This window comes from Corvus hawaiiensis, chromosome 3 (assembly GCF_020740725.1).
Source record: "Corvus hawaiiensis isolate bCorHaw1 chromosome 3, bCorHaw1.pri.cur, whole genome shotgun sequence".
In the NCBI taxonomy this organism is placed as follows: domain Eukaryota; kingdom Metazoa; phylum Chordata; class Aves; order Passeriformes; family Corvidae; genus Corvus; species Corvus hawaiiensis.
Genome location: NC_063215.1, coordinates 9,678,780 through 9,706,206, shown reverse-complemented (window position 1 = coordinate 9,706,206; position 27,427 = coordinate 9,678,780). Strand labels below are relative to the sequence as shown.

Here is a 27,427-nt window from a genome sequence, read left to right as displayed (position 1 = left end):
GTGCTCAGAACTCCTACCTATAACTGAAGGTATCTGTCTGTCAAAAGCCCTGCTCTGTGTCAGAAGGCAGGATGTGGAGTGCAGCCCTTGCTACTTTAAGCGCTGGTCCTTCAGGTAACCAAGGTGGCTCACTATGGATTTACAAGACTTCACAAAGCACTAAGTGCAAGAACATGGATTTGGCAGGATATCTGTGGCAACAGGGCTTGTACCAAATGCACTACATGAGGATCTTGGCATGTCAAGACTTTCCAGCCCAGAATGAGGTCCTTGTTATCAGGCCACAACAGATAGCATACCTGCAGTCAGAGCTTCTGCATTACCTTGCAGTACCTGCAGTGGATGGAGGGCAGGGATGACACCACCAGTGACCACCAGTGCAGAACCCAACAGATTCAACACCACTGGGACTCTGCAGGCAGCTCTCCATCCCCAGTTCAGTCATACAGTAGGAACAGTAAGTACTGCCCTGCTCCCCTTCTCTCATATTCCTGGTTCCTCTGTCCTATCTCCTGTTCTCCATGCAGTCTGCTCATAGTTCTGGGTGGCTTGTGTGTTTCTTTCAGTAAATAACAAGAACTGAAGTGGCATTCACACACTTAGTAAATTGAGATTAGTCATAGAGATCCTAAAAGTAAAACCATAAGACAGCAAAGGCAGTAAGAGCAGTACTTCAAAAGGAAATGTCTCTGAAGGTTTGGGTAATGTGCAAGAAAGGGAACCAGGAAGGCAGGATTAAGCTAAACCGGATGAACAGCAAGGTTCAAGAGTCTATTTCAACCAAACAGGAATCCTTCAAATTTTGGAAACATGATCCTAGGGAAACCAATAAACAGGAACTTAAACTTCAGCAGGCGTTAAGTAAGAGGAAATTGCAAAGAGCAAAAGTAGGTTTCCAAGAACAAACATTAAAGGATTTAAAAATAAACAATAAAATATTCCTTAGGTATACCAGAAACAAGAGGCCTACAACAGAATTTGTACAGGCTAAGGGAGCAGCTAAAGAAGATAATAACACTGCTTGGAAGATAAATGACTTTCCTTGATGGCATTCAACTTTCTTGTTCAATACATTCAGGAGGTTTCTACTCTATATATTCTTTTTCTGGCATTAACAACTTCCCTTTCAGTAGTGAGATATCAAGAAGTAGCAACAGTGGAGAACACAGAATATATCAGGGCTAGAAGGCAAATTTAAGAGTTTGAAAGAACTCTAAATAGAGAACTGCTAAGTTAGTAACAATCTTGCTACACAAGAATCACCCTGTCCTATGGCTCTGGGAGTAGAAAATACTATCCAATTGCTACTAATTTTACAAAGGAAAATAGCATTTTACTGATCTGTAAATTCTTCAGTATGCATAACCAGATAACAAAAATTACAGGTTGTTTAAAAACTCCCTCACACATCACACAACAAATTTTGGCTGGAATTAAACATCTGTAAATGAAAGATTGTAATATGATAAGGAGCTTGGAAGCAAATAAAAAAACCAGGCTTAAATAATCTGGTCTTCACAACAACAAAGAAGGTCTAGATCCATCACAATTTTAAAAATAATAAATTTATAATAAGAAAATTTAAATAAACAATAGTAAAAGAATACAATTTGAAATTTTGTTTTAAAATCTCTAAATAATCATTGAACACACCTGGCAAATTGATCATTTCTGGGATGGATTAAATCACTTCTCAAGATGACTCTATTTTCAGTGATAACACCTTTAGACCTTAACCTGAATTGAGGTGGAATGAATCCTGGCCTAAGATTCTAGTCCACCTCGATATCAAAACAATGGGTACCTTATTTCTTAATGATCTGGTAAATGGATAAGTACTTTATTCACAGCACTTGCACAGGACATGATGTTAGTCAGTTTGTGAGGAACAGGCAGTGAGAATGTGAGAAATCCAATGAGAAGAGAGAAAAAGAATCAATGCACTAATGAAGTTCAAATTAAAGAAATCAAGATACATGCAGAAAAAAAAGCAGAGTATTTTTTTCCATTACAGGCTTATAAATCAATGCAAAGAATGGAATCAGAATGATTCCACCCAAGATGACTGGTGTTCACTATCTACATTAACTCAGAAGTCCAATCAGACCATGTACTAAGTTTCATAAATAGGAGGAGGAGGATGATAGAGAATTCTGCAGTACAGCTACAGAAATCACACTGTGTGACCACAGCTGAAGGACTGTGTATGCTGACAGCCACATCCCCTGAGGGACACTGCAAAACTGAGAATGGTGGGGAAAACAATCAAAGAAGTACAATTAAAGATCTGTTGCCATCATGTTCGTGATACTTCATGACACACTGGTTTTCCCTCTCTTACAGCACAATATATTTAAATACAAAACAATAAAAGGAAGTACTTTTTAATGTCATATGCAATTAATTATGAACCTTGCTGCCCCAGGAAACTGACCCACACACATATTTGACGCATTCACTTCAAGTGTGTTGCCCTGAGCTCGTCTAACAGCAAACACAGTTAATACAATCAATCTTAGGGCAAATCTCTACAAAGGACAGATAACTTATACGTACATCAACCTCTCCTTTTAGGTACCATTCTCTATGTCTGCTACTATTCTTTCTTGGGCTCCTGTGGATAAGTCCAGTGGCTCACCTCTCTTGAATTTTACTAATGCAGGCTTTCAGCTCATGCCAGTGTCTCTCCCTCTTCAACAGCAGATCTGCACCTCTTTCAGCCCTTGTACCTCTCAGTACGTATGAGAATCATGCCTCACTTTACAACACATTAACCCACATGAACTTGTGACCCACAATATTCCCATGATTTTTTCTTGTGGAACTGTTGCTTAACCAGTAATTTACCATCCTTGTAAGAAATTTATGTACAGAACAACTTGGCTCTTTAAGGAATGACAGCATTCTCCTCTCCTTGCCCCCCAGAACTTCTCTTAGCTTGTGAAGGTCACTTTGATCCTGTCCCTCTCCAGCACATCTGCAGCATATTCTAGCAAGGTGCTATCTGTAACCTCAGCAAACACACACACTGTATTCCGCCACTCACATCCTAACACAGCTACTGAATACTAAAGGAATGAAGATAAGACTGTTACAAAACCCTACTACACACATCTTTCCAGTTTCAAAAATCTTCCTGAACCCCATTTTCCAAACAGTCATGTGTCTTTCTAGTAGGTGTTTCAGGTATGTCGTATTTCCCGAACTTTGTTAAAAGAACATAATGGGAGGCACTGTAAAATTTTTTATTAAGGTCAAAATATCCTAAATCCACTACTTCCCTCTAATCCACATTACTGTAAGATGTTTAATGTCAGTGGAAAGCTATATTTAAAGATATACCATTATAAAGCAGGAACAGTAACATTCTCTCTTGCTGCTGTGGAATGTCAGTCTGGGCTTCTTCAGAAAAGCTATTTTTCTCAAAAGCTAAGTCACAAGTTCAGGGAGAAATCTCTCTGCTATTTCCTAATGCTATACTCTGCTAACCTTGGCATTTTTTAAATATTTAGTTCTTTCCTTTTAAAAAAAACTTGTTCTGCTTCCTTATTTCATGAATACCAAGCTGCTTTTTCTAAGCAAATAACTCAGAACTTACTTCTTTTGTGTGCAATTAGAAAGTCATCGCAAAAGGCTCACAAGGACTGTTACTTTGAGTTTTTCAGTAGCTCTGAAAATCAGGTTGTGAACTGGGCACAACCAGAAGCTGACACAAAATGAATGGCCTCTGAAATCTTTCACTAGGCTTTGAAGAGGAAGGTTGTCCTGTGAGATCACCTTCTCAGTGTTTTCTACGTGGTGTTAGAGTCTCTGGAAAGATTTCCAACCTGTGCCAATGCTTGCTTTAGCAGGAAATCTCTCGAGATTCCCAGAATCATTACCAAGAGTCCTGGAAAAAATATTTATTTGGTTTGTCATGATTTCAAGTAGAATATAAAATGTGATGTAGAGCCCATATGACGAACTCCCTGTGTGATGAAGCTGTTTCACACAAACCTGCAGAACCAATCACTGCACAAAATAAAGCACATCTAGAAACCTGCAGGACTGTGGCTCAAAATGCAAACACAGGGAATACACATAATGGGCTGTGTGGAAGCTCTGCTGGAGTTGTGACCTCAGTGTCCGTGCTGGATTAGGGTGAGTGTGTAGCTTCAATCTGTTCGACATTCACCACTAGTCTCCCACACTCACTGAAGAAAGAAATATCCAGGGTTCAGTAAAGGTAAAAGAAAACTGAAATTAGTGTTCTGAAAAATCATTATATGTGAAAGATAAGACTGTGGGACGAAAGGTCAGGAGGCCTGGAATTTTTCTGAACTATCACTGAAACCCTCTGAGACCCTGTACAAATTACAAAATCTCTATGTCTCAGTTTTCTCATTTTAAAAACATGCTTCAGGCTACTATGACAATGAAGAATGTTTTGTAGATTGTCTTAAAAATACTTGCGAGTGAAAAATGTTGTGTAAAAATGTCTATTAATTAGTCCTTGAAAATATATTTATCAATAATGAAATTTAGAGCCAAATTCATCATGTTCCCTTAGAATTGCCCACCACTACCTTGAACGTTGCATTTTACAGTGATCAAGTAACAAAATCTTCACAGCTATCCAATGAAGAAAACCTCAAAAACAGAGCCAAAGGTTAGCCTGTAAGCACCCAAGTCAAGACGTGCCTCTGTGAGAAAACTGCTTGTTGAACTTAAAATCCTTCTCTGAACTGGCTTAGTGAAGCCAACACAAAAGGCTTGGAGGATCTAATATTGTACCCACGTTTCTGCATATGATGTCTGGCCTCTTGGCTTTTAGCAGGAATGCTTGAAGTGACAGTGTTAAATATTTGAAGGATGAGAAGTGTCCTGTAGTCTGAAACTGGCATGTCTTCCATCAGCCCGCAACTGATACTTAGTTCAACTGAAATAAGCTGATCCTGCCATAAAATTAAGGTCCAAGCAGTGGTTGCCTGAGCTTTATGAAAAGTTGTGCACTTGTAGAGCTTCCTCCCAAAAGCAAGCCAGTTCTACCCTGCTGAAGGAGGGAATTCACCACTGATAAACCATGAGAACATTCAGTGTCTGAAGAACCCCACCACAGCACAGCTATGATGGGATGTGTAAATGAGATGAACACCACTTACATCGATTCTTTTGGTAACTTGGATATTCAGACCCTGAAATGAGGAGGGAGTTCTCATGGACGTGGCTGTGTGTGCTCCACAACTCCAGTCACAGACACACACAGTGGCTTGAAAGCTCTTCACTGGGCAAGGATGGCTTGCAGTATCAATGCTGGAGTTAAATCCTAAATCCTGCCTCGCAGGGATGTGACTTATGAAGCCATCTCTCTACCCAGTGAGGATACACGAACTGCAGTTCTCTCCTGAAAAGACTTTGGAAGAAAGGAACAAAACCTATTTTTTCTCATCCTTTGCCTGCAAGGCAAAAGGCCAGTACCCCTGCACTTTCAATTCCTATCTAGGAAACAGGCTCCTAAAGATTTGGCTTTGAACTAGTCAAGGATTTCTAGCAAAAGAACATGTAGAAACTCTTTAGCTTTTCCTGTAAACATCTTTTTGCTTATTCAATTTGCTTATTTGGTTTAACAGTCCAAAGCAAATTTGAGTGGGCTTTGTTCTTAATTTTCATGGTATAATCCCATTCCTTCAAATCTGTACTTTTGCCTATACTGGACTGATGCATGATGACTCAGTCTCAGTCAGTGGGATACTACAAAGCACAGAGAGTGAAGTTTATAACATGAATTTTTCCAGTACCATGGCCTTTGTAAATATTCCTTCATGTGAGTCTGTTTCTCACAAAACAAACAAAAAAATGTGGTTGTAAACCTACAGAAACTGACCAAGGTACCTGGTGACAGCTGTAGAACCCCAAAGTGTTTTTATCATGTTCTATTTCATCTCAAGTTGCCAATACCCTTTGTAATTCATACCCAGGTCATTTTTAATAACAAAAAAAAGCTAGTGTTAATTAACTATCATAAACAATTATGTCTTAGAGCTTAAAAGTGAAATTAAAGTTTAAACAGACAAATACCATGTTTATTGTGTTTATAACACATAAATACCTTCTTAAAATGCTGTAACTTTTTATATGCAGATCTTTTATAATCTTTTATACAGATTACCTTGAAAATGGAAGCCCCTCATTTATTCCCAGGTCAGGCTTATGAAATTTACTGCCAACTTAGCTTCTCCCCATGATCCTGCCAATGACCTTTTTCCTGCCCTGGTAGGATCATTCCCCCTCCATGGATTAAAGGTGATTAAGGATCAGTGTCAGTTCAGTCTCATACATTTGCTAAGCAGAGACGACAAACTGTGCCAAAATGTGTCTGATTTATTTGTGGGGGTTTTGTGATAGAGGAACCCTGATTGGGCTCAAATCAAGGATCCAGAAAAGAGTGCTTTATATCATTGGTAGCTCTTTAACCCAAAGTGTCACAGCAAGGACTTAATATCCTTCAGCTAAATTATTAGTTTTCACGAACAATAATGGCTGAAATCAATCAAGCTTTTCAGTGCTTCGGGTTATTTAATCACCCATTCAAGCAGCCAGTTGTTAGATGAATACCTGTATCTATTGAGCTGAACTTCAAACACATTGATACAGCCACAGTGCAGCCAAGCAAACAATGTGTGAAATAGAAAATTTCCCGATTTTTAAGAAATGCATGTCTAGCATTATAATTATTATTTTATGAAGATTTTAGAACTGTATTCTAAACCATCTTCTTGTCCATTGACTCTATGGGTATCAACAGATCTATGCTAGAACTTGGGAAGTTGTGCAGATTTCAGGGAAGAAACACATTTCTAACTCAGGACAGATAAACTTTATACTTGGTTCTTGAAGCAATACAGAGATTTCCTCTATTTGGATTGAAATATGTATTTTTCCTCAAGTCTTTAAACTTCTTGCTTGATTATTGAATATCCAAAGAAGATTTGTCTGCTTATTTGCAAGGAAAGATTAGACTAGGGCTAAATTAATCACAAACTCACACGAAAAACTGTCAGGTCACACTATGTTGTCTGTGGAAATTCAAGACGATTTGGAACTATGTCTTTACGGAGAGAAGTCTTGAAAAAAATGACTTACACATGGCACACATACTCATAAAACATAAAAGGTTATGTATTTCTGTCTTAACCCTGATAAACTTTCAGAGATATGCGTGCCCTTGATTAACTTAAAAACAGCTCTGTGCTGTAGTGCCATGACTAGAGCTCATTCTGTGTAGTTTGCTCTGTAGTCTCTATCTTAATTACATAAAAATGGTACTGTGTTCTTTGCCGGGCTAAGGAAATGAATTTACTGTGATGGAAAGAATAGACAGAAAGATGCCATACTAATGAAACAAGGGACAATAACAAAGGAAAACAAATCCTTTTCAACTTCATTGGCTAGTGATTTTCAGGAAATCATCAGATTTCCAACAAAAATGAGTGGTTGTGAAGATAGCCCCAATCTAGACAATTTAATGGATGCATGCACATTCTTTAATAGCTTGTTCATCAGACAAAAATAAACATAAGACTACGAAGGGCTACCCAAACTCACTTCATTTCCCTACTGCTGCTGGCTTTAGATTATGTTGACTCTATCAACAAGATTGTGGCTGTAGGTGTAAATTTATTAAGTCCCACACATCAAAATATTGTTATATAAGTTAGTAGGAGCTATGCTCTGGAATGGATACAGGGAGAAACACGAAGCCACATTTTTACTTCAAGGTCCAGATAGTACAGATTCAGCAGTATCAATCTTGGAAGAACATACTGTAAGAGTTTCTAGAGTGGACAAACTCAGAGGAAAAGAAGAGCACGGCCCTGCCTTCACGATGCCTCCCAAATGCAAACCTGGTGCCCCTACTCAGGTCCACCAACCCCTCAAGGAGATGAATACAAAGACTGGAGAGACACCTCACACTGTCTTGTGAAGGTCACATATACTAAGACATTGTCTTTTTTCACTAAGAAATTAATAAACTTTCTTCAGCTAGAACTGGAGGGGTTTGTAAGAGATCAGTGATCCCCTTGTGACTGTAGTGCAGGCTGCAGGTATTCTCACTACTTCTGTAGAGTATTATGAGACTCTGCAGCACAAAAAGTTTTATCACCCTTCCCATCCACCCCCACCCACCCACTACTGCTGGCTCCCTTGATTCTGTTCCCCACCTATAGGGAACCCATGCTTTACACACTTAAAAAAATTTCTTATGTATTCCATTAGCTTATTTTTCCAGGTTGAATGTCAGTCAGTTAATTCATTTACTTTTCAGTAAAACAACACTTTCCAGCTGGTCTCTGTCCTCCCTTGTGTTTGAGGCCTTTAATGAAAGACAGCTCACTATTGATTAAAAGCCACAAACCTGAAGCACTACCAGGCCCAGAAGAGAACTCCTTAGTTATTAAAAAATCTTTTGTAAATCATTTGTAATATAAAGGAGTATTAAGAAGTAGAACAACGTGAAAAGAAAGCCATTTTACACCACATAGGACATAACCCATTACCATAAGAACTTGTCAGGGCCAAGAAATTAGCAAGAGAGGACAAAGACATTGGAAGTCAAGAAATATTTAGAATTCTCTTCACAAACTATCACCGAAATTTAGAGCTACATAGTTACTCTTTGTAACTGCAAAAGCCTCAGATCTTTAAGCCTTTACCTCAAAGAATGATGCCTTTACTAACTGGCAGACTTTTCTACTGAAGAGTTTTTGCCCATTTCTTGTAATTATTTTGTTCTGACTACTGCTGGAAATGAGAGACCATGCAAGATGGACTTGGGACCTCATTTCCAGCTATTATTTCCTTTGTAAGTCAATAGTATATCTCAGTATGATAATGTTTATATTCATCCAAATTTGAACTAATTTTTCAGCAATATTTGTCACTATCTCTTAAGAAAACAAGTTCTCATTTAGTACTGTATTATTACAAGTACTGAACATCAGTTCTACTAGACTCAATATAAAAAATTGAAGAGTGACTACAACTTACTTAGTCCACATTTCTTACATAAAAGTCTGAGCAAAGCTCTTTATTAGCTTGTGCTCTGACATTAGAGTCTTAAAGTACAGGTTTGCTCTTAAACCCAGGGCATAGTAAAGTTCTCTCAGACATGGCTCGATGTTTTGGGAAATGCTAGTGCATTTCATTGTACTTTCATCAAGTACTCACTTGTTATAGAAAAATCTACTCAATTGTTCCATAAATGCCAGGCTGTAAAGCACGTATGTCCACACTGGCTTGCTTTTGATAGCCCTTTGTTTCTTCACTGATCAACAGCATTGTAAAAACCCTTTCCTGCTCTATCTTACCCTTCTGCCAACACAAAATGCAACTTCTCAGCTTCTGCTTTGACAACTGAGAAGTCAAACTTCCACAGTCTGTTTTCTCACAACTGCTCTCCAACAATTGAGCTGTTGTTGCTTTTGCAGGTACAAATATAGACTAGATCTGAACCCCTGTATGAAATGGAGCCAGGAGCTATTCTGAGGCCCTGAGGCCAAGTGGAATAGAATGGTTTGTTTCCACAGAATTAGACTCTTCCTCTACCCAAACTGCTTAGGGGGAAGGTGCATGGCAGTGCTAACTCCTGACCTGTGCCTGAATGCTAGGAGAATGCTAACTGGAGAAGGCTAAAACCATACCAGAATTCATCATTAATAATTTAGCAGTATGTATGATAATACTCCAGTGCTACCATGACTCCTATATTCAGCTGATTTCTAGAGGTAACGTATCTACCTTTGCAGGTCTTTTTATAACGATTCTGTATCCTGCATTCACTCCCTAGAATGCAGATTCATTCAGACATTCAATCAGACCACATTTTCTGAACTTTCAGATTTGCTTTTAACTAATGTCTGACATTAGGCATGTTTTGCCTGTATTTGTGTATCCTCAATCATTCTGTGTTGTATCTGTTCATCTGTTTTTCTTGGTTCTTCTATAGTAAAGTGCCTCTCATTAAGGGTTCTGAAATTCTCGATGCTACTCTTGTACATTTAATTAGTGTATGACATTACAGGGCTGGAAGGGATCTCCATTGGTCTCTTCTTCTTAAGATGAATCAATGTTATGTTATTTTCAGCAGATACTTATGCATCCTGTCATTAGGAAGCGCACATGATGAAAGTTTCATTATCTTCATAGAAAATCCCATCCAGAATTCCATTAATATCATTAACTAAAATCTAATCTGAATCACTTTTGTTGCAATACACTCCATTATATATTAGCTCATCTACCATGGACATATAAGTTAAATTACTGCCCTTTACTTGAAAACTCTTACTATGTCCTTCAGTTGTCCCTTGTTCAGTCTAAACAACTCTATTTTATACCTGCCATAGGATTCACCTGATTAAACATGGATATCTAAAGCTTAATTTTTCTTTCTTCACAGTCAGAGGAAAGTACACAGTTCATCTCATCCTTAAGTACTGACCTAGATAGATTAGACAAGTGTTACCTATTTCTCCACTGACTATGGCAGGATGTTAAGGGGATTAGTGAATGAATAGAGCTTTATGTTGTAAACATGTTAAGTATTTCTGTTCTAGCACAGGTGTTACCCTTTTGTGAAAATATGCAGCAAATCTGCCTCTTGTCTTCAAATTACCCATATCAAACTGCCATATATTCTCTGCTGATTGCTTTCTCTGATATATAAATATATATATATATATATGTTTGTGTGTGTGTGTGTAAAGCAATGCACTATGAAAATTAGCCGAACAGTCTATGTTGCTGGATTCCTCCCTCTACAACTGTCAAGCACTTTACATATGGCACATTGGATAGCTCCAAATCTTCTCAGAAGTGCCTTGAATCCATCTGCCATGCACTTGACATGCCTTGAACTCATCATCAAGCCTCCTTAACTAAATGTTCCAATGTTAATCACTTTTTCATAGCTAAGGAAGCCAAAGCTCCCATGACACTTGTCAGATTGAAAGTGCTCCCAACCTCTGTGCATACCTGCAAATATCCTTTTGAGGAAGCACAGTGGTTTTAATAGCCAAGTCTTATGCGGGGTGAAAAACAAGCAACCTCATTACCCTGTCATTAGTCTCTCACTCTCTATAGTTTGTTTCCATACATCTTTCTTCCTCATATTGACACTGCAGCTTCCCAGGACAGTTCTGATGCTCTTCCTTACAAAACTATAATTTACTGTCAATTTTTTCACAGAATGAATCTGCTATTTCACCATCTGCCATTTAATTGCTATTATTGCTATTACTTTAGACTCTTATTTGTGTTGGCTAAGGACCACAGCAGAGACTGGGGACATCTTTTGTCAGGTACTGGCAGAACTGACGTGGAAAAGCCTGAAGTGATGCTTTCTTCTGTCACACAAGAGACTCCCACAGAACCTCCTCAAATTCTTAGTCTCTTTCTTCCAGAACATTTCACTGATGCCCCGTTAGTAAATCTGCCAGGCAGCAGGATAATTTCACAATAATCTGTTATCACAAAATGCTTCAGACATATTTTTAAATATGCAAAATGACAACTTTAAATTCCCAGTCCTGGCCTCTGTAAAGATAAATTGGACAATATACAATTAAATTGATAAATTGTGGGTATTTGAAGCCAAAGGAGACTCCTGAGTACCTGACTGGATCTTTTTTTTTTTTGCATCTAAGAAAGAGTTATACTGCATGGAGTGCTAAAGGTCCCAGTCAAGCTGGCTTCAGTGTCTCAGAGGCTACTTAGGCTATCAAGAAAAGTAACATTTCTGCTCAACAGATTTTATAGTTTATTTCTAAATGCATTATTGCTGAACATCGAGTTGCAGATACACACACAGAGTTTTGCTTGTCCTTTTGAGGGATTACATGCAGAGGGTACAAGAATAAAATAATTTGACTTCAACGGCATGATTATTGCCAAAGACTCTCCTCTGAAGACAGGCTGAGAGAGTTGGGACTGTTGAGACTGGAGAAGAAAAGGTTCTGGGAGACCTTACAGCACCTTCCAGTATCTAATGGGGCTATAAGAGAGCTGAGAGGGACTTTTACAAGGGCATGGAGTGGTAGGACAAGACAGAATGGCTTTAAATTGACAGAGGGAAGTTTAGACTAGATACTAGGAAGAAATTCTTTACTGTGAGGGTGGTAAGTTGCCTGTCTTACTGAAAGGTTCTTCAGTGAAGTGTAACATTAGTTTCCTTTCCAGTTTGTCCTTTGCTCCTGAGGAAGCAATCTCTGTCATTCCTCTGAAGGAGTCAGAAAACAGTGGTAAGGACTAATAATACCAAACAGCACTGTAATTTCCTATGGGGAAAACATATTTTCTACCACTAATTATTGCCAACAGCTATCTTGGAAATATCGTATAACTTATTGTTTAAAACATCAAACAGAAGGAACTGCTTTGTATCAAGGATGACTAATGCAGGAACATGTGCTTCCACACATGCACACACACATTAGATAAAATGTTGATGTTTAGAGGTTTACAAGATATAAACATTGACTTTGAGGTCTGCTTAAGTTTACACTTGAATTTAGAATGAAAACATAGCAGTTAATGTATAACCACGATGGACATGAATAGGCAAAACCAGCTGCAATTGCTACGGACGGGCTTCTCCAACCTGCTTAGTACTGCAGTTGCAGGAAGATCAGAGCTATACAAGAAAATCAGTCAGCTGTGCTTGAGAAAGCACAGCAGAGGCTAAAGCCACAAATAAAAAGTTATTCAACAATTATACCCAGGTGCTTTACAAACAATAGATGCTTTGTTGGGGAGTGCGAAAAACACTCATTTGCTTTGTGTGATGAAGCATGTGCAGATGAAGTGGGGTGTGTGATGGAAACTGAAGTGTCCACGGGCTTAATCCTGCCCAAAGTTACTTTGGAACAACTCCCACCATCTTCAAATGACAGAACTATCCCTTAGGTAGAAAAATTCATCTCCAGATTAAGCTCTCACAAACCATGGCAGATGGCTGTGATGCTGGGATTTCTGCCAGGGTCCAGATTTTGGTCATGGAAAGTGACTCCCCTTACCCTGCAAGAAGGGCACAGAAGGGCCTTCTTTAGGTGCTGCTCAGTCCACAGGGAATAGCCAGGATGGACACTGCCTGCAGCAATTCAGCATCTCCACACTATGGTTCCTGCCTGAGCTCTACGGGATTACTCTGCTCTGCTAGACAAGGGTTTATGCCTGTGAGTAGCTACATGGAGGTCAGTTTAAGTGCCCTTCTGGACCGGGACCTGGTGCTCATTCTTTCTTGAGGAAGCAACTGGAACACTCATCCTTTGAAAAAGGTGAACTTTCTCTCAACTGGAGTGGCTTTGATTAGTAAGAAAGGTGGGCTTTATACCACTTTGTACTTCATAAATGTAATCCATTATTTTTAAAGCTCATTTTAAATAGACCTGACATTTGCACTAACTAGCAAGCAATCTCTTGTGCCACTGGGTTTGCTTAAGATAAGCCAGCATTTCCTTCCCAGATCCATGAAGATTCTGTAGGAATTTTCTCCTTGTCAATATTGTCACATTAAAGAATTAGTGAGTGCTGGCAGACATCTTCATGGTAAGGAGCAGCAGCAAAGTGGATTGCCATACTGTTTTAGCTGATCATAGGATCAGTCCAAACCAGTGTCCCCTTCAGTCACATGGAATAACAGGTACTGCATTAATTACCAGCTTTGTAAATGTCATTTTCAAAAAAACCCCTTATTCCAATACACAAACATCTAGAGTTTACCCATGGGTATGGATTTAGCATGTGTTTAAGTGCTTTGCTGGTACTGCATGATGGAGTTCAATGAATCAAGCTAAATTTCTAACCAATAAACACAAGTTATGACAGAGCCAGGAGTTCTACTTCAGATATTCCTTGGGAGAGTTTAGACAGACAGCTTTGATTCAAAAGGCATGAGCCTACTGCAGAAGGGAGTCCTTCCCATGAATTCAGAGGGCTTTGTATTGGGCCCAGGGAAAATCAAGTGCCAATTTGCAGATGACTGACTGGCATAGTTTAACACAAAGCAACTGTAGCTGGTAGCACTTAACTGGCATATACTTATTTTCAACATCCTTTCTGCTTTGTTGATGTTACCTCTTCCTTTTCCATGCCATTTGCAACACATCATTAGACTCACTGCAAATTTGTGGGCGTAAATTTTATCCCTGGGGATGAAACCTCACCAGGGGTGAATAAACAATCTCCCCTTCCCCAACCAAATCCCAACTGTGCCTCACATTTCATGGAAATGATCAGCAGTTCCACTATCAAAACATTCACGCCTTATGAGTAATATTTATGATGGGAGTTTTTTATGTTGGGTTTTCCCCCCAAGAAAAAAAGAGGAATAATTAACAGAAATAGACCAAATGAGAAATTTCCACATTATTACCCTTATTTTCATAAGGCTTTCACAGGAAAGTAAAAGCTTTTGCAAGTAATAAAAGTCCTCATTAAACATCTTTCTTTCTTTTGGAAATGGGGTAAATGATGAAGCAGATTGACTTTAAAAAATAAATAGGACTATAAATACATAAAAGTCATTGCTTTCCTCCAGTAATTTAATATGAGCATCCTACTCTGAAATAAGGAAAAGTTTATTCACTCACAGAAAGAATAGAGCAGATGTGAGGTTTTTCCGTCAGCTTAAGTGCTGCCTTGGTAAGGTGAGTTGTCCGACTACATTAAACAAACATTTTAGTCAGGCATCACACAGGAAAATAAACAGTAGCAAAGGAAACATGAAAATATTAAAGGCTGTTATTCTTTGGCCCCTTTTCCTGCGAAGCAGGTGATAAAATATTACTGTGTTTCCACAGGTAAGGAAACACGCTCTTAAACACTTTGCAGAAATACATATTACGATCATCACTTAAAATGTCAGAAGTGGATAGGACTCAACTGTGACAGCGCACAGGAGGCTGCCGAGAAACGCTGCAGGAGCAGAAGATTTAGCACACTGGGCCTGGTTGCTGGGCTACCTAAAGCGGCCTTCTGGCAGCAGCAAATTCAGAGAGGCAAAAAACGTCTTGCAGGAGACAGACGTACAGTTACCTGAATTCAGCATAGACCTCTCTTGAATCCTAATTAATCAGATGTTAGTGAGAGGGAGAGACATTATCTGCTGTATCATTTTTGACATCTTTCTGTCCCACTGAGCATCAAAGAATGCACACAGGAAGAGAGCAGACCTGCTGAGCTCCACTGTTTTTGCCCACCTGTGATATACTGTGCTACACTGCACAGATGAAACACGGTTTAGTTTATGTAGATGGAATTTATGTACCATATCAGTCATTTCTGTTCGCCATGAAATTTTGTCTGGCTATCCATCATGTCTGAAATTCTATACAGATTTAAATATAAAACATCCTTGAAATGGTTTCTACATTGTAGCCAGAAGTTATCTAAAATGTATATTCATCAGAAGAAACAAAGCAATCACTCTTTATTACCAGGGCTTGGATTTCAATAAGCCTGGAAAACCAACTTGAAAATCTCCTGGTCTGCGTTCAAAGATCTGTACAGTTGCCCAGTGCCCAGGGGGTAGGGAAAGATTTTATTCTCCTGCCCACTATGAAAGATGTAGGTGTGAGATTGCAAGGCGCTACCTGAAATCCTTTGTAGTATCAGTTTCTGTCTCTATTTTAAAATGCACTGCATGCACTGTCTGGCCAGCGTGGTTTGGAGAAGCTGCTCATGACAAACATACATATACATTTATAAGGTTAAACTAGTGGCTAGGCAGGTTCAGTAGAACAACTGCTGCCCTGGGTTGCAGGTCTATGTACAGTTCTGCTGTTGACCAGCTATGTGATGCTGGGCAATAGCTCATCCCTTGTCTCGAACACTGGGTTCTTTTTTCAACATGCTGGTACAGCATTTGAAATAGTAAAATGAAGATGAGAATATAATGTGCATATCTCCCTTAGCTGTGCATGCCTCAATGGACAGGTTTTGTTCCATTCAGCATGGAACGCAGAGCTCTTTTGATTTTGTTCCACAAAAGAAAATAAAAACCAAAAGTACTATGTTGTCTTCTGTGCTGGATTTAGATGTGCTTATCATAACTTCTGTTGTATTTTAATTCAAAAAGCAAAGCAAGAAAGAAAAGTAAACTAAATTTTAGCTGTGCAATTATACTGCTTTTATAAATAATTTTTCAGGGGCAAAACCTCTTATTTCACCATTTCATGTGAAGTTTTTTATCAAGTGATTACATAATACCTTAAGCACTGGTTTTTACCTCTGAAAAATAGAAGAAGAATAGGTGGAGGTGCTACTGAGTTCCATGAACACAACACCGTGTACTGTCCCATGCCAAGTATTTTGGTTAGATGGGTATTTCCACAGCACTTCAGTCCCAGAAAAAGAGCTCCAAAAATTTCCCATCTCAACTTGTCAGGAAATTGAGGTGGAAATGTAAAATGAGTTTTCAAAGAAGGCAGGAAACAAACAACACTCTCACTAGAAATCAGCAGCTGTAAATTCTAATGCAGCCAAAGTATGAGATATCTGACTGTCCTGGCAGCAAGGGTAAAAGCTGCATGGAAAATTTGGAACACATTGTTTTCTGAAGCAAAATGAACAGTCAGTAGATACTGACTGGCATTTGTGGTTTCTAGTAGAGAGAGTCCCTCTGTGATCAGTAAAATGCATCAGTCATCTGCAGGGTGTGATTCGCCTTTCCTGCTTTAACGCCAGCTATTCAGACAGCATGATGTCCATAGTGATCAGATGAAGACCACCCATAATGTTGCATTTAAAATCTCTCTGATAAATAAAAAGAACTGGACTAGAAACAGATCTCAAGCCATGATAACTCGTGAGGTTGGAATAATTCAAACCCAGAATGCAGCCTCCCAGTTGGCTTCCTGGAGATAAACTTAAATAACTTAAGTCAATGTAAAAGCTTCTGTTCCATTTTCATAGCAACTGGAAGCTTACGTTTAACTGGCTTTTGATGTAAATTTATCTCCCAGATGCTATTTGATAGTTGTGCAAAATTTATCCTACAATAAAATGTTTCACTCTGGCACCTCAGGGATGTAATTTTATGTTCCTGTACATCCAACAGGGAGAAGCTGCTACTGCTGGGAGACAAGCCTCCATACCTCATCTGGGACTCACTTCCTATACAGTCCTGTGGGCATAAAAGTGGAGTGCCTGAAACTGCCTTAGCCCCTTTTTTACTCTGTAAAACAAGGGCAATGTAAACACTCCACATGAAATCTGAACGTCTCCATGCTTAGAACAAGATAAAATTTGAATCACAGCTCTGGAGTTTTATCTTAATTCTTTGTCTTACAACTTCAGTTGGATGTTTTAATTAACTAGGCATCTCCTGTTTCCAGTTTGCACTCGTGCAACAGCCTAAACTAATCTGAAAGCCTTGTTTCAGGCTTCTGAGTCCCCTCCTTCCCAACCTGCCCCAACAGCACAAAGCAGACCTCCCCCTGCCCCAGGCCACAGTGCTCCCCGACCAGGTTAAACAAACAGGGAGATTCCTCCAGGGAAGTCACAGGTTCAAGATCACAAAGGACCCATCTCGTTTGGGCCAGTTGGAGGGTTTTTTTGCTATTGTGCTTATCTGTATCTTCTCTGTCATCCAGACATTAACCTCTGACCTGGGAGCCTGCCTCTCAAAAAAGCCGTGCGGTGTTTACCCATTATGTAATGTCTGTGCTTTTGTGGAAATTTTACAGAAACAAATGGAGGAAGTTTGCCAGTCAAAGGGCTGGACAATAAATCCTGTCCCGTGTAGATAGAATGGTTTACTGTCACTGTAAGTCTGCTACTGGCATCTGTCACCGAAGAAATGTTTACAAATTTCAGGGCACTGGAGTGCCAAAGTATTCCAGCACTGCAGGACTGTACATGATTTGTAGAACCACCACTAGTGTGCCAGATAGGGGTAGCCTTGTTTTGCTAGCCTGAATAAACAGAGTGACAATGTTTCAGATAAGTCAGGGTCACTAATGTTCAATATTTCTGTCTATTCATCTCCTAAGTTCATAAATACAGGTACCCAAAAGCTTGTTTGTTCTTCTTCTTCTGCCCTAAGATACCTTTGCTAGAAGTTAAACCAGGTAAGCACAGTCCCTTCAGCCCCTTTTGCTTATTTCTGATGGGTCCTTTGTTATTTATACACTGTATGTTCCCACCCTTCCTTACAATCCATTTTCTTTACAGTCCCTGCTGTCTCTTCTCCTTCTGTACTGTTTCCCCGTTGGGACAAGACATTCTATTATGTTCCCTTTCTGGACATTGTCATCACAATTCCTCTTGTTGTGTAACTGGAGCTTCTACATATCATCAACTATCAAGTTAGGACAACTGAAATATGTGTTTGGATAAGAAGCAGGAACAAACATGATTTGGAACACTGGGACAGATAGGTAATGTAATTCTTCCTTCACTGACTCTTTCGGCTAAGGGCCCGATCCTGCAGCAACTGAATGGAGCTTTTCACTGTCAGTGTCAAGAGGAGAAGCACTTGGTCTAAGAATTCTGCTCTAATTAAGTTTCAAATCTCATTTCCTTTCAGAGGAGAGAAAACATTGTTGTGACTAAGCTTTGGATGTGGTAACAAATCCCTGGCAGGTTGGTTTGTTTTAACGGACGTATTAGATTTAAGGAAACTTTTACCACCTTTTCTGCCCTTAATCATAGCTTTTATTACAATTATAGTAATGCAACAGAAGTACATGCCAAAGGCAATACGTATATTTTTAATGAGTTGACATGCAACCTTCCTGGAGAGGAGAAACAACTTCATTTGCTGAACATTTCTGAACCATATCTAGCAATTTATTAAGGGACAAGAAAATGTTTAGAAAAGCATCTACCACAAATTCAGAGGCTTCAGCAACTCACAGATGAGCAGTATCATAAGACAGACTCAGTTGTTGTGCTAGATTTAGCAAATTTTTGCTGAATGGTAACATTTTCTATTGTCCTCAAACAATAAAAGAGAAGGTTAACAGGCAATACCCAGACGCTCAAAGATTATTAATCCACGCATGTGGTCCTGAGTCACTGGGCTGTAAAACATCATCAGTTTCCAAAGATGCAAACCAAAGCGGAATTCTGCTTGAGAGAGATGCTATCACAAACCCAAAGGAGCTAGTTGCATCAATAAGGCCTATTTATGCAAGTTTTACAAGACACTGGCTCCCAGGGGTTTTCATTCTGGTAGAATTAGTTCAGTCAGTCACATCCTATGAGTGAAGAGCCCTCCGCCTGGTTTCTTGCCTCAATTTACCTTACAGCTTGGACACAGGTCAGACACTGGTGCACATAAGAAATTACAACAGGCAGACAGGCACACATCTACCAGGCTCATTCACCTGGGGGCTGAGGAGCTCACAGGGTCAGTCTCCAACAGCAGCACACAAAATCCGTTCTGTTAAATTATTTCTGCCCACTGCTGTGGCCTGGGCCAAACAACACATACAAACAATGGCTGGCCATGCTTTTCTGGAGGTTAACACAGGCCAAGGACCATTTCCAATACAACTCTGGCTATGAATAACCTGTTTTTTAGAGGTAAAAGTTTATCTATGGGGACCAGAGAAGGATTCCTGGCTTGTGGAGATGTGACCCCACAGACCTCCACATACCTTCCTCTGAGACAAAATTATCAAAGACACTTGAACATCTCGTGTAGGTATGACTGCATGCTTGCTTTCTCCTTGGTCACCAGGAAACTGACATCAATTAATAGGATCTCAAGCAACTAATTATAGGACTCCTATCAGAAATGTGTATTATCAACCCAGGAGCCTGATTTTGTCAGGCACAGGACACTGCGAGGGAGTGACTGTCATAACGTCTGGTTTGTACAATAAAACTGGGGCTGTCCAGGCTGGCAGCACAACCCCCGACTGCCCATCCTGCTTTTGGTCTCTGCACAGTCCTACAGTGAGCCTCCCACACAGACCAACACACCCACAGATCCGTGAAAGGCACAGCCCCTCACTGCAATCCCAGTTACTCTGGCACATCTGTTTGGATGATTAGTAACTAAAATTTAACTGATAGAAGACAGATCCCAACTGGAAATGTAGGAATGTGTTTTTACTACTATTAATGCAATCAAAACTTCCTTCTTGCTATTATTACTGTGTTAGCACGTCAATTTTATTCCAAATTGTTTTAAACTGTTAACTTACCAAAATACCTGGAGTATAGCACAATTCACGTTCTGGTTTTCATTCTAAACTTAACATAATTTATCTGAAATTATTCTGCTTCTTAAAGTTGTTTATCTTGCTAGAATGTGAAAAATATGTGTACAATATGCACTGGAGGAACGTTAATCTTTCTCTTTATACCCAAAAAAATGTTGAAATTCAGTGCATAAAGTAACTTCTAGTGTCTTTGTAGGCTGAAGGTCCTTTTCTGAATTTACCAATATTCCAATTCAGATGACAGAGTCTATACAGCTGGCTAAAACATAGCTTAAAAAAACAGATGCAAAGAACCCTTTGTGAAACTGATGACTGTTTCATATTCACCATCCAATATAAATGAAATGCAAAAAGTAAGCAGACATAAGTCACATAAAGTAGATTGTAAAAAGAGTGTTTTAATCACATGAGAAATCACGTCAGTAGTATAGGTCAGTTTGCTTAAGAAATATATATTCTTTGGGAAAATATTTTGTTATTTTGCCTGTAAGATTTTTTTTTAATTCACTCATATGAGATTTTCCTGTGCCCATGGTCTTAATTTTAGAAAAGACCAGACCTGTTATTCTTCAAAACTGATGCTTTAATATTAAAAAACTAAATCAATATTTACTAAATGAGAAAAATACAAAAGATGGTTTAACACAGAAAAGGTGCTCACCAATGCAGTCGACGCTGAAGAGATTTATGGAGGTCGTTATTGAAGACTCATCACAGGTCTTCATCCCTCGCAGTGCAAACCTCACCAGGGAGGCCTTGACTCCCTCGGGGAGGAAGGACAGCAGGTACACGGGCATGTACAGAGCGTAGCGAAGCTTGCACAGCAAGGGGGTCATGAGCTTCCCCTGGGGGGACTGAGCCATGCGCTCGATCGTCGGGAACAGCAGCACGGAGCGCAGAACCTGCCAGACCACGAGAAACCACTGTCAGCAAGGCCACAGCACCACAGCCCAGCCTGGCAGACTGAATCTTTAAATGAGCCTCCATCGCAATGAAATGGGGCTTCCAGGCGCGTTGCCCCTCAGGCTGTGTGGTGTGCCCTGGTTCAATTTCTTTAAAAGGTGAAGCAAACAAGTACACGGCTATGAAATTATGCTTTATGATAAGACAGGGAAGAACTCAAGAGGTGAGTGGCCTTTGGGAATCAATATGAACCAGGAAGCACCAGCAGGAGTAACCCCAGCAGAGGGCAGCAGGCAGGAGCCCTCCGCTCAGTCCCAGAGGGTTTTTTACGTCAGGAAAAGTACGCTGCTTTTCATTTCACCTGGTAAACTATTTTCTCTAAGTAAACCAACTAATCAAATTAGAAAATGTCAGCTGCTGCGATGATAACTTTACAAATTGACAACACAGAAGGTTTTCAATCTGCAGCTCAATACAGGTAAACTTGGTCAGAACAAGAAGCAGCACACAGCCCCTTCATTTCAGCGTGTACACTGGCACACAATACTGCTTTTTATTTGTTAGAATGATATACACATATTCTGAAGCTGGTAATTACTTCATGTTATAATAATACACTATAGCCTTAAAATACAAAGAAATTAATTAAAATCACACCCACCCAAATCAAAACTGAGTTAATATACCAACTCTGAGTTATATTTCAATGCTAAGATCAAGCAAATATTCTAAAAGAATAACTTCATTTTTTTTCTATAAGTGAAAATATATTGCAATAATTCATATAGGAATAACCCTCAAAGAGACACACCCCTACCTTAGAGAAGTATCAACAAAAAGAAGTAAGAGGATCTGGATATTGCATTGGCAGGTAATAAGGCATAAACAGCTGGGCTTTCTTGGTGACTCAATATCAATAAATGTAGTTACATATGTCTGCTTACTGCACATCATTCTACATGTTGTGCAAATTAGTATTTTTGTAAAATATATTTTATGATAATTTTCTTTGCTCTCGGACAAGACTTGGCTAATGTATGCCACTACATATGTATGCAGCACTGCTGGTCCCAGCAGGTCTCCAATGGAAGGCAGGGCACGCCACCAAGAGATGCTCCCAAAATCTGGGCATTGTAACATAGCAAACAGCAAACATACAAACATGATAAAATCAGAGAATCCTTTAGGTTGGAGAAGGTCTTTAAGATCACGGGGCCCAGCTGTTAACCTAGCACTGCCACACTCATGAATAAACCATGTTCCCAAGTGCTACATCTACACATCATTTAAATACCTCCAGGGACAGGTGAATCAACCACTTCCGCTGGCAGCCTCTTAAGTGCTTGACAACCCTTTCTGTGAAATCTAATCTATCCAATCTAAACCTCCCCTGGGCACAACTTCAAGCTGTTTCCTCTTGTCTTATCACTTGTTCCTTGGAAGAAGGGACTGATCCCCACCTGGCTCCAACCTTCTTTCAGGTAATTATAGAGCAATATGGTTCCACTGAACCTCCTTTTCGACACTCATCTCCCTCACCCGCTCCTCATCAGACTTGTGCTCCAGAGCCTTTCCCAGCTCTCTTGTCCATCTCTGGACACGCTCCAGCACCTCAGTGTCCTTGTTGTGAGGGCCCAAAACTGAACACAGCACTTGAGGGGTGGCGTCACCAATGCCCAGTACAGGGTGACAATCACTGCCCTCGTCCTGCTGGCCATCGACAACTGTGTGCCTAAGCTGTGTAGTAGATCACGAACCATTTCCCCTCTGATTACGGGGGCTTCATTCTGCTTACTGTCCATGTCTGGATACCCAGAGAACAAATGATCAGAGTCAGGTATAAATCTGCTGGCTCTTCCTGTTTCTTCCCTCATCGCTCCCTGCAGCTGGAAGCACAGAGAACACTAACCGTGCTCCTGAACCCTTAATCAGTTGTCACAAGGCCCTGAAGTCTCCCTTGATTGTCCTTCGGCTGCTTGTTGCAACTTCATTGCTGTCTACCTGAAGAATCAATAATGGATAATAATTCAAGAGCTGCACCAGGGTGGGAAGATGGGAGGCTTTCTCTCCACATCTTTAACCTGGGCCCAGGGAGGAAGTGGGCTTCCGTAAGAAATGGTCCTTCTGTTTCCTTCAGAATGAGTCTCCTATGAAAATGACACATCTTTCTTTTTCATGGAAGCAGTTTTTATGGAAGCAAGTTGTAGAGTGCCAACCTCAGCAACACCTCCAAGCCAGGTGAACCATTGTCCTGGTTATTGTTCTCGCAGAGCCTCACACCTGTCATTCCAAGGCACCTGGAGAGGTGGGGCAGTCCCAGAGGATATACGCTGGCTGTGCCAGGCAGGAACTTGTCACCACTGCCCCCTGTCCCTTAAGTCACTGTCTTCAGCCAGGCAGAGAGAGGGCAGGGAACCCTCCATGTCATGCATCCATCATCAGAAACTGTACTTCTTACAGTATTTTAAAAGCAGACTTTGAAAGAGTTATTTTTATAAAATACAGAACTATTTTAAGAAATCCTTCTACTTTCCAGCTGATATTACTTTGGTTTGAGACAAAGAAAAATACTGTCTCAGGGAAATCAATCCTGGGCCTCTTTTTATTAAAGGCAACCAGCAGCTGAAGTATAGGAATGCGAAACTTTTACTAAATTACATGGTAGTTTCGTGATATTTCAGCTAGGAGCTGAACCCAAACTGTTGTGATCTAAAGCAGATTTGACCTGCATTCCCAGGCACACTTTAATCCTTTGACATTGCAGTTTATAGATATAGGATTAGTTGCTTGGAGGGCTGCACTAACCACAGGGGAAGCTGCTAAACCTTGGCAGAAGAAGGACAAACGAAGAAAGCTGTTACCCTGTCCTGTGCATTCCTGCATTTTGTAATGGGCCACAAATTTAAAAGATGGAGGATAATTTAATTTTGGGGTTGTTTTTTTAAATATTTTGCAGACAATAATAGAGGAACGTAGAACTTGCATTTTTCAAACACTTATCAACTATTTCTTAGTTTACTGCTAGATTCACAAACCAGGATCTTGAACTGTGCATTTCACTGCAGAATAGCTGCAAGATGCAGTCCAACTTCTTTGCCATAGAACTGTAGATATGACAGATTTAACCCACTTTGTTATAATGACACATATAATCACAAAAAAGTATGTCGTATTTGTGTCTTGAAATAAGTGAAGTAGAAACATTCATGTAAAATTTAGGAAATTAATAATATTCAAATGCACAACATCAATTAATATTTTTTTTTTTACTTTTCAAATGCCTAGATCTTATCTATACACAGTTTACACTAGCTGAAATCAGGTAGACAGCACAGAACTATATTCAAGCTAAAATTTTTGTAATTATTATAAGACCAATTATTCTGAAAATGGAGGACATTGCCTGTCATAAGCACCAGGTATTGTCACAACTATGAATGCCACAGTAAATACCATGAAATAATGTGTAAAGGTTAATGATCTCCTTATTTATGGAAACCCTTCTCATAATTAATGAAGTTTCTTGTAATAACCTTCAGTCAAAATACAAAAAGTATTACAAATATTTATTTATATAATACAAAATATAATATATCCATGCATATATGTAAGTTTAGATATAATGCACAAATGTTAAAAATATTAGTGAGTGAAATTCAGATTCACCTAGTTTAAACTACTCCCATTTCAAAGTCCAGTAATTTTTATCTGTTAAGCACATGGAAAGGCAGAGAGCTGGACAACTGGAGACACTGGAAAGAGCGACTTGAGTGGATCTGGGGACTACAGAAAGTTGGCCAGTGACTCCACTGAAGGCAAACAGACCTTGTGTCCAGGAGTTGCTGAGAGCTGTGGCCTGTACCACCTATCCTTGACTCTGCTTTGGTCATCCCACTAAAAATAGTACATGTACTCTTAAATTGTACTGAAATTGTCACTACTGATGGTTGTGACAATCAACAGACAGTATTTGTACAACTGTAGTTCCATTTATTTACCATTTACTTATCATGCTATTGAACTGCAAGATTTCAACACTCAGGACGGCACATACACTGAAGTTCACTGTTCCAAGGCATAGACGCTCTCTGGGTTAGTCACTAAGGCAGCTGCATCTATTTCATAATTAATTTTTAACTCTACATTTCACAGAACTCAAGCCCTGAATGGTTCAAGGGCCTGCAATCTGATGCAGTGTCTCAGAAGGTCCACTTTTTGTTGAGAACCAAAAGCTAACATTACCTGCAAACTCTTGACATAACTCGTGTGGGTGCCAAGGCAGCTCCTACTCCCTTGTCTAGCAGTGTATATATATCACTGAGAAAATGAAATGGTGCATGGCCTGAGCACGTGTCCAGAGAACAAACCAGCCCAGAACGTTCTGCCCTTGATTCTTTCAACACACACCACAGGAGGAAGGTGTGGGGACTTTGGGAGCTTCCCTTTTGACACTGTTTATCTGTTTTGGTATCTAGAGCAATCAGTCCAGTAACTTCAGGAATGTATGACCTGCACAGTAAACTTTAGAACACAGAGGGAAGAGAAACTACTTATTTTATAGGAAAAGTGAGCTCTCAAAGCAGAGAATATTAAATACCCATTCCAAAAAAGCATGGCATTAACCGAAGTGCTTTGTTTAGGAAGGATCCCCAATTAATATGATTCACTTCCCATGATAACTGGTCCCTATAAATATTAAAGAATAAAACAAAGGCTTCCAGCAAGCTACCTACATAGAGTACACATATATTCCTGTACATCCAGGCTTTTGATTGAGCTTTTATCTAAATCTATCCAAAGCAAAATGTAACAACTGAGTACCTTCAAGTCTTCACCGCATGATGGTTATGTCAACATGGGTTTGGATTTGCAGTAACAGTTGGAAGTTGTTTTGATTAAAATGAGAACAGAGTACAAAAAGTCAAACAATTAAATTTACAGTAAGTTGCTGTGTAACACTGCGCAATTTAATAGCCTCAACCACAACAGCAAAGGATTTCTGTAAAATGTTTCTGTATAAAAACACTGCAAGTATGCAAATTGGATAAAGTTAAAAACATCCCCACAGTAATATTTTCCACTAGTGCCTTCTACTGAATGAGTTGAAATATATTTTCAGCGACAATTTGAAGTTTGAGTGGGTAATACTACTTGTTTAAGGGACTGGTAAATGACAGTGCTGTGGCTGCAAAACCACGCTTAAAACCTGGATGCCGCTTACAACCAGTATTCAAAGAAGTCACTTGATTTTCAGAGCAGTTAAGTCCTTCCATGCCAACGAGGGGAGGTCAATGCTTTTGAAATCAGCCAGTTTTGATTACACAAGAAATGCTGGTTACAGACTCAGGCCCCCAGGTCTGTGCCTTTCTGAGCTCACACAGCCAAGGGCCTGCAGAGGGCTGTCACACTGTGCCACTGTGTCTTAATACAGAGACACTTTGCTAAGAGAAATAAAATGGGAGACAAGAGCAGTCAGGATGTGAAAAGGACACTGACCAACAGAAAGCAGCAGGAGCCATTTCAAAGAATTTTTTCAGAAGAGACTCCAAGTAGGTGAATTCAGTAACTACAGCCAAGCTTTCTCAGTCCTGTCCCTTGGCTCTCAATGGACAGACCACCCATGTCCATGACAGACCACAGGTATGCTCAGATAGCTCTATCAGAGCCATAAAATAGAAAGACTCTGATCCACTGAAGAAAATGCTAGAAAGTGAAGCTTCCTCAGAAATAAACCACTGGTTCACTCTGCTTTAATGGCAGAAGAAATGGTTGCTGGAGGCTCTCACTGGCTTTTGAGCAGGGAAGTTTTTGAAAAACATTTGCTCCTGCTGCATAACCTGCTCTTGATCACTGGGGTGGCAGAAATGGTCAATACAATAACCACCAACAAAAAGATCACAAGGCTCAGATCCAACACCAGTTATGCATTCTAGAGCCCACAGGGAACTCAGACTTCAAATCAGGGGACAGAAACAAGGAAACAAGCATGATGTGTTATAATGGAGCCATCGCACTGACCGGTGCTCAGTAATGGAGTGTCCAAGCATGGCACTGCCCCTGAACATCTAGCTCTGGAAAGAAAACAAGCAAGGAAGTTTAATTTCAAATTCCTTCAAAACCCTAGGAAAAGCAAGAGCTGCTTCTCTGTCAAAAGCAGCACTTCTTTTGATATATACTAGTTCACCCCATGTATTAGTTTGTTATTCCTCTCCTGTGTTGGCAGAGAAAAAGCTATTACCTGTCAGGTGAAACCTAGTAGATTTCTCGAAGATAACATAATGATGCATTTAATGGTAATCTACAGTCTACCCTTG

The 27,427-nt window shown here is 39.8% G+C and overlaps 1 protein-coding gene across 1 annotated transcript in view; it reads right to left on the bottom strand.

The window, feature by feature from the left end:
* LDAH (lipid droplet associated hydrolase) overlaps positions 1-27,427 on the bottom strand; it is a 112,554-nt gene that overhangs the window by 18,355 nt on the left and 66,772 nt on the right. Inside the window, exon 5 of the mRNA XM_048297718.1 lies at positions 20,872-21,112. Coding sequence (XP_048153675.1) covers positions 20,872-21,112 — 241 coding nt within the window. The remainder of the gene's footprint in view (positions 1-20,871; positions 21,113-27,427) is intronic.